The sequence below is a fragment of the Monopterus albus genome, unplaced genomic scaffold (assembly GCF_001952655.1).
Source record: "Monopterus albus unplaced genomic scaffold, M_albus_1.0 scaffold37.1, whole genome shotgun sequence".
Taxonomy (NCBI): domain Eukaryota; kingdom Metazoa; phylum Chordata; class Actinopteri; order Synbranchiformes; family Synbranchidae; genus Monopterus; species Monopterus albus.
The window spans coordinates 1968264-1980663 of record NW_018127917.1 but is presented as its reverse complement, the minus strand read 5'-3'; the positions used below and the strand labels follow the sequence as shown (position 1 = coordinate 1980663).

At 40.3% G+C, this 12400-nt stretch overlaps 3 protein-coding genes across 5 annotated transcripts in view; 1 reads left to right on the top strand and 2 right to left on the bottom strand.

Moving 5' to 3' along the window:
* The window catches only part of pmpca (peptidase, mitochondrial processing subunit alpha), a 5875-nt gene extending 4975 nt beyond the window's left edge, over positions 1-900 (top strand). The window contains exon 14 of the mRNA XM_020598266.1: positions 895-900. Coding sequence (XP_020453922.1) covers positions 895-900 — 6 coding nt within the window. The remainder of the gene's footprint in view (positions 1-894) is intronic.
* Positions 262-10009, bottom strand: LOC109959114 (72 kDa inositol polyphosphate 5-phosphatase). 3 transcript variants are annotated; one of them, XM_020598237.1, is made up of 12 exons: positions 9867-10009; positions 8076-8939; positions 7243-7366; positions 7038-7135; positions 6808-6932; positions 6306-6425; positions 5607-5714; positions 5303-5464; positions 5077-5192; positions 4763-4899; positions 3853-4007; positions 262-2076 (listed from the first exon to the last, which is right to left on the bottom strand). In XM_020598237.1, the coding sequence occupies exons 2-11, from the start codon at positions 8870-8872 to the stop codon at positions 3878-3880; spliced, it is 1917 nt and encodes a 638-aa protein (XP_020453893.1). In that variant the 5' UTR covers positions 8873-8939; positions 9867-10009; the 3' UTR covers positions 262-2076; positions 3853-3877. The 3 variants fall into 3 exon arrangements, with proteins under 3 accessions (XP_020453893.1, XP_020453894.1, XP_020453895.1); XM_020598238.1 differs by having other exon boundaries at positions 9800-9882; XM_020598239.1 differs by lacking the exon at positions 9867-10009 and adding an exon at positions 9646-9739.
* Positions 1099-3714, bottom strand: LOC109959115 (72 kDa inositol polyphosphate 5-phosphatase-like). The gene is made up of 4 exons (XM_020598240.1): positions 3527-3714; positions 3301-3416; positions 2987-3123; positions 1099-2231 (listed from the first exon to the last, which is right to left on the bottom strand). Exons 1-4 carry the CDS (start codon positions 3597-3599, stop codon positions 2102-2104), a joined length of 456 nt encoding a protein of 151 aa, XP_020453896.1. The 5' UTR covers positions 3600-3714; the 3' UTR covers positions 1099-2101.
* Positions 10010-12400: the final 2391 nt, after the last annotated feature.

The window sequence follows — 12400 nt, the reverse complement described above, 5'->3', positions numbered from 1 at the left end:
CGCCCTGCCCAGAAAGAACGGACGCCTCCCTTGCATGTATCGCCTCTGCCGATAGACCCCCACTGCCATTCTGCTACTGTGAACTGGCAAACATCACTGTAAATAAATTGGACTGGAAGATTACTCTAGGTTTCCCTCCCTCTACAGACCTGCCTCTGGGAGGGGTCCCACACCTGGACTCTCAACTGCGCCTCAGAGAAAAGTTGCATTTTACTCAACATTAGTCTACATTCAGTTGGAGTATCTGTATTAACTGATTGTGGTCAGGTGATCATACGTCATCCTTTACTGATAGTTTGCAGGAGTTTGGTTTTAAAGGGACAGTTCACCCCAAAGCTGAAATTAAAGTGTTAATGTCCAGTTTAAAAACTCCAGTACCAAGACGTTTTATGTTGGTATTTTGTAAGTAATTCAGCATATAGGCAAATGAAAGGGGTGACTAACATTCTTCATTATTTTCCTCACTTTGCAGACTTTAGCTCTAAAATTCAGTTTAGTTCAACTCCAACTATAATCTTAGTATTTATACAACAGCCCTTCATGATCCTCCTTCACAACCACAGGGGGGACAATACACCGCAGTATTTAACTGATAAATAATTAAGAAATTGCTGCAAATGTTTGGACCAGTGTGACCATCTTTACAAGTGTAGGCAGGTTGTCCTCGAGACTGAAATCATTGTTTGTCACATTTGACTCGGATGCACTGTAAAGAGAAGTAAAGTGAAACCTATTTTTTGTGGTTATGCTCATGCAGGTTACCCCAATATGTAAGGAGATAAATGAATACTCTGACATTGTTAAATTATTTGTTTTCATGTGCAAAGTTAGATAGGGATGGGTGGATCGACACTACTGATAAAATAAATCTTGTTTTGAGTATCTGTACTATAGGATTGAGTGTTAAAAAACTGGGTCCAGCCTGGGCACATGAACATGCTTCTTAATGCTGCAATATTTGGCTCTGCTGCTGTTGTGTACAACTCTTCAGAAATGCTTGACAAACTAGGCATTACATGTGAACTCTTGGAAACAGCTGCACATCATTTCACAAATACATGGAATTACTTCCATGAACAACATTTATCTGAAAAAATGTATGGTTTAAAACATTTATTACTGGATGTTACATCATATAAAAAGGTCCTGAGGAAATGAAAACAAGACCTACAGGCACTTTTTTGGAGCATTTGTTCTTCATGCTGGGAATGCAAGTTCATTAATGTGGTACATACAGTATGGACAGTTTACAGTATGTATGGTGTTAGAGACGTAAGGCAATAAGTTAGTCTGTTGCAAAGGATCACCTGGCCTAGGAACAGAGTAGTGACAGGCATGAACAAAACAAAATGCTCCATCTATTTTACAGGAAGTGAGTTTCTTCAGAAAAGTTTAATATAAGCTGTTAGAAACATCTGATCTCCCTGAAATTCAACAGTAGTGTGTAACAACAATCATGACTGTAGCACTCATTAACGAAATGGAAATTTGACTTAATGACAGAAATAATGTAATAGTAACAACTCCCTTCTTCAGTCCTGCTGTTCATCTTAGAACACAGTTCAAGTTAAAATCAACCAACAGCTGATGCTTAACTTGCATTTAAAAAAAACTGCTCCTAGATGTTTACTGTAATCATGTTTGGTATGCTAATTGATGGCAAATTCACAAGGCATTTGAACACTGATGTAGCATTCAGAAAAACTTGGCATTGTTGCTCTTGACACTTTTTAAACACCTACAAAATAATTAGGAAATTAGATGCAGCTACACAGAGTCTTTACAGTTTAATCAGTTCACACTGCAGCATGTGACTGATGAGTAAGCCACAACGGCACCTCCGGTCATGTTTGAGTAGAGGAGGCTGAATAAATAAAGGCCAAGTCTGTCTGATCTCAAGGTCCCTGCCCTTAAGTACAGCCAGCCACTCTCCTTAACCAGCAGGACATGCACATATTTCCCAACAGAGGGTGCTTTCTGCTCAGTTACTGCACTGGGTTCTGTGTAGTTAAGATAACTGGCTTCCTTTTGGTCCTTTTCCACCTGCCTCTTTCTGGCAGTTTGATCCTGTCCAGCCTAGTTTGGTCTGGAGAGTCCACTTTTAAGAAATAGCACAGATAGTGCTGTTACTTTGGTTCTTTGTGGCCTCCCTCTTCAGCTCTCTGGTGATCCTCCTCCTGATGCCTTCAAGAAACAAGCCTCGGTCAAACTGTCCCGCACACAGAGGGATACTGAAAAACACAGGGAAATATAGTACACCAGATACTCCCATCAGAAAATTCTTCACAGATAATGAGTACAGGTTAAAGGGGCAGATTTTTACTGTCCAAGCATCTGAAAATGACCAAAAAATATTCATGTGAGTTTTTAAAAAAATGTTCATTATAAATACTTTTGACTCGAAGGTCTTTCTTTGCCTGGGCTCAACAAAATACTAGATCATTTCTTGCTTTATAGGATTAAAATGGCCCTGCTCAATGAAATTACAACCTAATGCATTTTTAACTGTACATCATCACAGGATGATGCTATAAAAACTAGTGCAGTGAGATGCTTCAGCAGTGAAGACTAATCAGTTTCATGAAGAAAACAAACTGCGGAATAAACTGCAAATGCAACTTTGTGAATTGGGACAGCAGCAGCGACAACAGACCTGATAACAGTACTCTACATGCTATTGTAAATTATTAAATTAGATTAGTTTGTCTAAAAAAACTGGATGGTACTGATAAGTCAAACTCAAAGGTCATTTCAAGATCACATTCCATTTTCAAAAGTTCTGGATGAATCTAACTTTGCAATTTGTTTTATTAATTTTCACAACAATACAAAATATAAAATGTTCAAGAATAGTATTATATTAACAAATAAATGTCAACATACTGTGCTGCCCAACCCTACTTTTTGACAGAAACCAATACATTGCTGAAAGCATCCTTCCCATGATGCCACTAGTTTAAGGTATGTTTTCAGCCACAGGACTTACTTATCTCTGCCTGGCCTGAGTTTGACCCGGAAGACTCCGATGACAGGCCGGTGGTCTGAGGTCTTGATGCTGGAGCAGCTGGTGTACTTCACGACTTTAATGTCATCAGCTTGTCTGTTCCTGAACAGGATCCTGTCCTGTGAACACAAATTGCTATGAGCTACAAGGTTCTAACTGAAACTGGCCAGTTTAGACTCCGATTAGAGCAGCTGAAAAGTGTATACAGGTGATACAAAGTGCCTTTTGGTGGCTTTGTTGACAGAGCATGTGATTATCTTTACACATGTGAAGCTTGACTTTCTTTTTCATCTTACTGTGTATGAAGGCGTTCTCTGTTTAGATGTCGTGTCGTAGATATCGCAGTTGATGTCAAATTTGTACGTGGGGAGGAAGTGTATTGGTGCCTCTTGAAAACCTTTGAAGACTGAACCTGGGAGGAAAAAGAATCACACTCAGGATGAGAACCAATCAAACACAGCCTTCTATAAAAACCTTTCTAAAAGCTTTCATTGAGATTTGGCCTCCTGAGTGTAAGCATACCGTCCTTCATTTCTTTGGAAAGCTGGTCGTGCTCCAGCAGAAGGCCCATGTCACCTCCTGATGTGTGGCTCATGATGGCCTCCACGTTAGCACGTTCTTCACTAAGCCGGAAGTTAAAATCTCCAAACCAGAAAACCTGGTCAAATCTTGTGGTGACATCAGCTACAATTCAAAATGATAACCTTTGATTTTTAAAAATTGGTGGCCATTAATATCAACACAAAGTCTTTAATCTGAAGTACAGTGCCTTGCGAAAGTATTCGGCCCCCTTGAACTTTGCGACCTTTTGCCACATTTCAGGCTTCAAACATTTTTTTTTTTCCAGCCTAGTTTGGTCTGGAGAGTCCACTTTTAAGAAATAGCACAGATAGTGCTGTTACTTTGGTTCTTTGTGGCCTCCCTCTTCAGCTCTCTGGTGATCCTCCTCCTGATGCCTTCAAGAAACAAGCCTCGGTCAAACTGTCCCGCACACAGAGGGATACTGAAAAACACAGGGAAATATAGTACACCAGATACTCCCATCAGAAAATTCTTCACAGATAATGAGTACAGGTTAAAGGGGCAGATTTTTACTGTCCAAGCATCTGAAAATGACCAAAAAATATTCATGTGAGTTTTTAAAAAAATGTTCATTATAAATACTTTTGACTCGAAGGTCTTTCTTTGCCTGGGCTCAACAAAATACTAGATCATTTCTTGCTTTATAGGATTAAAATGGCCCTGCTCAATGAAATTACAACCTAATGCATTTTTAACTGTACATCATCACAGGATGATGCTATAAAAACTAGTGCAGTGAGATGCTTCAGCAGTGAAGACTAATCAGTTTCATGAAGAAAACAAACTGCGGAATAAACTGCAAATGCAACTTTGTGAATTGGGACAGCAGCAGCGACAACAGACCTGATAACAGTACTCTACATGCTATTGTAAATTATTAAATTAGATTAGTTTGTCTAAAAAAACTGGATGGTACTGATAAGTCAAACTCAAAGGTCATTTCAAGATCACATTCCATTTTCAAAAGTTCTGGATGAATCTAACTTTGCAATTTGTTTTATTAATTTTCACAACAATACAAAATATAAAATGTTCAAGAATAGTATTATATTAACAAATAAATGTCAACATACTGTGCTGCCCAACCCTACTTTTTGACAGAAACCAATACATTGCTGAAAGCATCCTTCCCATGATGCCACTAGTTTAAGGTATGTTTTCAGCCACAGGACTTACTTATCTCTGCCTGGCCTGAGTTTGACCCGGAAGACTCCGATGACAGGCCGGTGGTCTGAGGTCTTGATGCTGGAGCAGCTGGTGTACTTCACGACTTTAATGTCATCAGCTTGTCTGTTCCTGAACAGGATCCTGTCCTGTGAACACAAATTGCTATGAGCTACAAGGTTCTAACTGAAACTGGCCAGTTTAGACTCCGATTAGAGCAGCTGAAAAGTGTATACAGGTGATACAAAGTGCCTTTTGGTGGCTTTGTTGACAGAGCATGTGATTATCTTTACACATGTGAAGCTTGACTTTCTTTTTCATCTTACTGTGTATGAAGGCGTTCTCTGTTTAGATGTCGTGTCGTAGATATCGCAGTTGATGTCAAATTTGTACGTGGGGAGGAAGTGTATTGGTGCCTCTTGAAAACCTTTGAAGACTGAACCTGGGAGGAAAAAGAATCACACTCAGGATGAGAACCAATCAAACACAGCCTTCTATAAAAACCTTTCTAAAAGCTTTCATTGAGATTTGGCCTCCTGAGTGTAAGCATACCGTCCTTCATTTCTTTGGAAAGCTGGTCGTGCTCCAGCAGAAGGCCCATGTCACCTCCTGATGTGTGGCTCATGATGGCCTCCACGTTAGCACGTTCTTCACTAAGCCGGAAGTTAAAATCTCCAAACCAGAAAACCTGGTCAAATCTTGTGGTGACATCAGCTACAATTCAAAATGATAACCTTTGATTTTTAAAAATTGGTGGCCATTAATATCAACATAAAGTCTTTAATCTGAAGTAAGTGTAAGAATAACATTACAGATTGTAAATTTCTTTCACACAAGGCAATCTAAAGAGTCTCACAGGATGTGGAGCGGTAAGGGTTGGTGTCTGGGAGGCCTCTTGGGAGACCTAGCGCCTCGATGATCTTGTTGTAATCCAGTATTCTCTCATAAACTTTGGCGTCTCCAGCTAGAATAATAAGAGTATAATGCCATTACAAACACATGGAACTGCTGGGCTTATAATACTGCAAAGTTTAAATGCAAACATACAATATTAAGGGCACAATGTAAAAGCAGTTATGGTGAGTGTAATTACGAGTAAATGTCTCTCAGATTATATAGACAGTTTAATATTTACAATAACAATAAATGGCAGTATGCTGAAGCAGCAAAAATATCACATCACTTTTTTTTCTTTGTTCTGGCATTTATCAGGGGTGTAGGCAAACATCCAGTATAAATCTGGCATTGATTTTATTTGCTATCATTGTCCAATAAGCATCTTCATTGTCTGCACTTGTCAGTACAGTACTAAATTCTTCATCTACCTACCTATACATTTTTTATCCCCCCTCCTTTGGCTGCTCCTCGCCAGGAGTCGCTACAGTGGCACAGCTGTGCCACACAGGCACAGAGAGAATGTGCAAACTCCACACAGAAAGTCTTTTCAGTGTGATTCTTAGAAGCTTGATACAGGCCTTGATAATAACCTCTTACTATGGTAACCCTCTGCTTCAGTCTGCAGCCTCCCAGATCTGGGAAAATTCATATGACTCACAGGTAAAATGAGATGTGATGAAGAGGAATGAAGTGCCAAAAAACATAAAGGCGACTCCCACAGCTCCTTTGGTCTTGATCTGAGAGATGATCCTGGTTGTGACTGTGGCGTGCTCCACCTCTGTGTGGGTCAACAGAACAAATATTCTGGTTAGTGTAGAGCCAAAACTGTGGAATCAGTGAGATTCAAACACAAAACCATGTGCATGTGCAGAGAAGAAATAAGTCACCATCAAAGAAATACTTCTTTGGCTGATAATGATAATAAAGATAATGTAGCATCTGGTTTTAACATAATTAAGACAAGGGCAAGAAAATCAGCACATCCTCATGGTCAAGAAGAACGAACTTGGAAAGCTATGGCATTTTTGTTTTAAAAAAAGACTAACAGTCAGTTATCAAAATAGCTGCAGAATATTTCTGTGCTTAATCAATTAATTGACAATGTTTCAGTTTGAAGAGCTTATTCCCTCCCAAACTGATGTCTACTTTATGTGACTGACCTGAGCAGTACCAGATGAGGTCTCTTCTGACAAATACAGTGAGATACAAAACACCATGTGATGCTGCATACAGCACAAGGTAGTAAGGTCCCAGAGTCTCCTGAAGGCGAGTCTCCCACTCCCTCCTACACACACAAGGACACATACACAGTATACAGTACTTAACTTTACAGCAATCAATCATAATAATTCAATTTTATTCAGTGACCATGGTAAAAGTCATATCCGACCTGTCAGGACAGCCTTCCTGAACCCCAATAATATAAAAGTCTTGTGCAAATTCAGAGTCCATTGGAAGGAGGAGATCATCCAAGTTGGCTGGCATCCCCTGCAAATCACAGAGCCATGGTTACAGTTCAGTTGGTGCCTGAAATTGTGCTCGAGGTAATAAAACTTTAAACAATTTTCAGTTTATGAGTCATAGTTTCCTCTTACATTTTCTCCCTGCATGTTCCATGTGACAACGTAAATGCCCACTCTCCTGTTGGGGAAGTGGCGGTCCAACTCCTCAGCCCCAAGCAAGGCACCCCTTCCCAGCACGCTGCCCTCCAGAAAGCTCCTGGAACACATACGTAATGGAAAGGAAAATGACATCTATTGGCTGCCAACTTGGCTTGCAGTAATAGTTCATTAAGGCTGCTTCATTTACATATAGGCCATCTGATAGACACTAAATGATAACTGACAACTGATGTTACATTAACAAATTAAAAGTAAAAACTGGCTTTTTCCCCAATGGACACTAACTGTTTATCAAGCCAAGTCTCATTTTTTGTCCCTTCTCCTGTCAAAAACAATCACCTCCTTTGATCCCGTGGTAATCCCCCTCCATAGTGCCACCGCACTGTTCCCAGTGTAAATGTCTAGAGTCCCAGTTTCAGGACTAATTAACACTCTGCCATTGTTACTCCAAACTGCAGATATGCCATGCTAATCAGCTACAAGCAGAGGACATAATCAATACTAAAAGGCTTGTAGTGGATACCAGATACTGTTCTAACTCATATTTAAGCAATTTTCTTTTGACAAAGGTAGGCGAAGCCTGGAGTTCAGACTTATAGAGTAAATCAAGTGTACAAGACTATATTACTGTTGGAATGGATAAAATAAATGTGCACATCCAGTTCTGCAGCTGGCTATCTTATGTTCTCCTGGTCTATATTTAAATTACAAGCTTTGGTACCCTTGAAACAGCCCTCTGACACCAGAAAGAGTAAACCTTTCTCTTCACATTCAACCTGAAGATCATCTACATATGCCTGCTGTACCTGTTCCTCACATCCTGGGGTCTGATGGGGCTAAGCACGCTGTAGGTGGACCTCAAGGAGTTGACAGAAGCACTATCCGACCCCATGTTCTCCAGGAGCTGGCTGTCGCTCAGGATCCTGTGGCGTCTGTCCCCGCTGGCCAGCTCAGCATTATCCAAACAATCCCTGTCAATCCTATTAGCTGCCCCTAAATTGGCTGACATAAAATTCTTTTCCAGAGCAGGCAGTGGCCCCATGGGTTGCACCGGAGACAGAAGTACCTTGTTGGGCCTCACCTGGTGGTCTGTGGGGTCACTCTGCTGACTGTGGGGCCTGCTTTCACACTCAGAGAGACTGTTCCCTCTGTCCCGGAAGACTGGGGATACTGAAGTATCAGTAGAGAGAGCTCCCACATTTGAGTCCTGGTTTCTGATGGCAGGAGCATCACTAAGAACATACCCACCAGCAGCTGGAACTGTTTGGTCCTCTCTGAGTGAGTCTGTGGAAGAGCCAATATCAGCCGAGTCACTCAGACTCTCTTGGCTGTTCCTCAGCCTCCTGGTTCTCACACTCTCATCAACTGAGCCACTTTTGCTAGACTTGAACAACCTTGGTAGTGAGGGTGGTCGAGGCTGGTATGGAATGATCTCTCCCTCTGCGTTTCCAGCAGTGAGTTTAAGTGCCTCATTGTATTCCTTGCAGGGTTTGGCATCTACTAAGGAGGCCTTGCATGACCTGCTGGCATTGACAGCTGACTCTCCTTTACCTGGAGCTTCACGGGACCAGTGCAGGCTGCTGTCCTCTCCATTCTCAGTCATCCTCTCATCATACCTGAGACCAGCTGGGGTTGGGCAGATGGAGCTTTTTCATCACTAGGTGACACACCTGAAGACATAGGGCAGAATGCCCTCAGTTGGCAGTTTATTGGGTACACCTAGCTAGAACTAATGCCCTTTATGTTTAAACTGTTTTGGAGAGCTGTTGATTCATCTCATTTTGGAAGATGTAGTTTGTGGTGCTGTTGAATATGACTGCGTTATACTGATAGGTGTCTATTATTTTATAAGCCCTGTTTGTATATAAATAGTACCACGCTAAATAACAGAAAATACTTCTCTGTATACTTTAAGGCAGTACAGTTCAACAGTAGCACAAAACCGCAGCCTCCAAAATGACCATACTGTCGAATCAACCAACACTCCTCTAAAACAGTTTTAGCAAAAACTAAATAAACTGCCATCTGGATGTAACGTTGTCTCGGTGAAACACTGGTCTTAAAATGAATTACCGGTAGTTTAGCCCGTTAACTATGCAACACAGCATTGTTTAGCGGTCATCTGACTAACCAATAGCTCCCCTTTTAACATTAGCAACTGGAAATACTATTAACATAATCAGATGTCAACAGCAATCGTTAAAATATGCAATTCTATAACCACTAACTAACCGCTAAATGTGTACTAGCACTGAGAGCTAATTAATATTTGCCTGGAATAGACTAATATCAAATTTCATCGTATACATAAGCGTCGTGATTTCTGCCAAGTATGCAGCCTTCAAGACACGTTTTCATAAAGCTTATAGAACTAACATTAGCTGGCTCCAGGTTAACTCAGCTAATAACCCTGTAGTAACTAACGCTAGGTTAGTTAGAAAAACTATAAAATGTTAGCGAAACACAGTACAGGCTCGCTGAGCTAACGTTCAAAGCCGACGTTCATCTGATGTAACGTTATAATAATTACCTAGGTCAAGCTCACAGTTTCTATCTTATGTAATTATTTAACTGCGATTACGTCCAAGAGTCGTTACCTCTCGTATACGGCTGTTTGGTCTCAGAGAGGCTGGTTTTTAAAAAGTAGCTTCCTTAGCAACGTTTGACAACACATATTGTGTTACCAGGACAAGAGAGCTACATGATGAGTAGGCTACAGCATGCGGCCACAGCGCCACCCAGTGGTGCTCTCTGTCTGAAGCAGGAGAGGTTTCAAGCAAGAGTTGAATTGTCATTATACGTACATCACTGGTATAATATGTAATCAGTCTCATAATCACATACACATTTATTTGTGCAGCAGTTTCTTTTATTTACACGCTTTGCTGATAATTATGTAATACTCTCTTAGTTCATGTTTAACTTTCAGACAATTATTATAACAACGAGTTTACATGCTGGTCTGTCACTGGGTGTTTTCATAAAACATAAAAGTTAACAAAGTGCATACAATAACTGCCCTCATCCAGCACAGTATGCCAAAGTCAGTGCCTGTACAAATGACTCACTATGTGTCAGGTGCAAAAGCAACAAAAAATGTTGTTGCTGACAAAACAGTGTATGTCATGCTGAATAAACAATGTCAAGATGTGACCTACAGTTGTTAAAGCATGTGGGTTTTGGGACACAAAAACAGAGCTGTCACACAGGTAAGCACACAACCCGGACCTGGTTCACTGTAAATACGTAGTATACATTCATGTACATGCTAACATTTTGCAAATTGAAAAAAAAAAAGTTAAAGTAAAATGTAAGTTTTTGGAATTAAGCTTTAACAAAGCTAATGTGGCATCATTCTAGGGATGACAATATCAGTTTTTTGGTTGGTCCAGACTGACAGTTGACAGTTGTTTAATGCATTGCCATTAAATTTGGTACAGATATCCAGAGGTTGAATCCTATCCCCTTATTTTTATATAGCAGCAGGTCATTATTTTCACTTATTCTGTTAAATATCTCCACATTTACTAATTGGGTTGACACAAAATAAAGAATAATGACCGTCTTAGTTCCCAGGGGATGAATCTTAATTCCTCTGGTGATCCTCTAACCTTTCCTCTAATAAAATCACAACTGTGGTTTTAAAATTTCTCGATAACTATTAGTTGAATTGTCATGAAATGTAGTACACACATGTTCCCCAAAGGATGAATTTGAATGACATTCCATTCAGGCTCAGCTGTGCTTTGTTTCTAGTGCTAATTAGCAAATGGTAGCCTGTTAGCACGCTCACCTTGAACATTTACTGTTTACATTTGTTTCCCTCTGTGAGTCCTGTGTTGAAATATAATAAAATTAAAAATAAAATTTAAGCACTATACATACAAACATACAAAACAACCTGTACAAAAGATACATGTGTAAATGATTACTTAATTCACAACATGATACCTATAGATTTTTTTACACGGACAAGAAGAGCACATTAAAAGCAAAAGTCTATCTATCATTCTTTCTCACTTTCTCTTCTCTCTCCTCTTCCTCCAGAAAACAGCCAATCCAGTGAGCGAGTTGGGAATCAATGCCCTGATATGAGATTCAGCCTAATGAGGATCAGAAACATCTTAATAAAGACCCATAATCCACCACTTCATCCCTCATTACAGAATCATCTGCATTCAGTGGTCCTGCTCCTACTGCCGCAGTGACGGCACATTCAGGTCCATTGTTCTGCCTCACCTCATCTCTCACCCAGGGCTGCCTCTCCCTTTGTCTCCCATTGGTGTCAGTTATTTTTGATCCTCCCTCATTAGACTTTCAGACGAGATGAGCAGAAGGGCCTGAAAATAGTGCTTTTGTGTGCACTTCTATGTTATCTCCTGTCTTAAATGGAAAATGAGACATATGCTTAATGAGGAGTAGATGGACTGGGACCCACTGTCCGACAGAGAGATAGGGAGTGTATTGTGCAATGATAGTGCTGTCACTGATACGGTTAAAGGGCACACTTTCCAGGCAACATTTCTGTCGGTGATTATAACTTCAGAGAGAGTGAAAATTACTCTGAAGTGGGACACATGGATTAAAGTTTGATGCTGACCCTGAGAGATTCTGAGATTGTGCTTTAGTGCAGCACAGCATTAACACAAAAGTTGTGGAAGTTCCAAAAAATATACTCAAGTACATGTTCTGCAAATATTCTTAGTACATTCAGTACATCCCTGACGGTCCAGAAATTAATCCGCCAAACGCCAAACTTCTTGTCATAAACCTAACTCAAAGTTTTGAAATGGTCCTGTAGATTCAGAATAAAATGCCCTTCAAATAAATAAATAAATTCTCGTTATTTCCTGTCCCCTCCTGCTTTTGATTATAACACACAAGTAAATGTTGCCAGCCATAAACTCCTAGCACACGGTGAAATATCTCTTCTGTTGGGCTGCTGACAAAACTGTCGGCTTAACACTCAGTTTCCTTGGACTGGTGTGAAAGTAGCCTTGCTGACTTCACTGATAGCTGAGAGTGTTGGGGCAACCACAAGACACAAGTTATACTGCCCTGCCTCGTGTTGTCCCCATCAGGTTTTGATTACTACTTTTGTATATATCTAGCTGAAAAACTTCATCTAAAC

What these genes read in the sequence shown, in the direction of transcription:
- LOC109959115 (XM_020598240.1), bottom strand. Translation starts at nt 3,599, where the DNA reads ATGAGCCACACATCAGGAGGTGACATGGGCCTTCTGCTGGAGCACGAC. An exon ending in TTCCAAAGAAATGAAGGACG is followed by an intron (nt 3,417 to 3,526) that starts GTATGCTTACAC and finishes TTTTCCTCCCAG; the next exon opens with GTTCAGTCTTCAAAGGTTTT. An exon ending in CTCAGGCCAGGCAGAGATAA is followed by an intron (nt 2,232 to 2,986) that starts GTAAGTCCTGTG and finishes TGTGTTTTTCAG; the next exon opens with TATCCCTCTGTGTGCGGGAC.
- LOC109959114 (XM_020598237.1), bottom strand. Translation starts at nt 8,872, where the DNA reads ATGACTGAGAATGGAGAGGACAGCAGCCTGCACTGGTCCCGTGAAGCT. An exon ending in CCCTTACCGCTCCACATCCT is followed by an intron (nt 5,465 to 5,606) that starts GTGAGACTCTTT and finishes TTTGAATTGTAG; the next exon opens with CTGATGTCACCACAAGATTT. An exon ending in AGAGAACGCCTTCATACACA is followed by an intron (nt 4,900 to 5,076) that starts GTAAGATGAAAA and finishes TTGTGTTCACAG; the next exon opens with GACAGGATCCTGTTCAGGAA.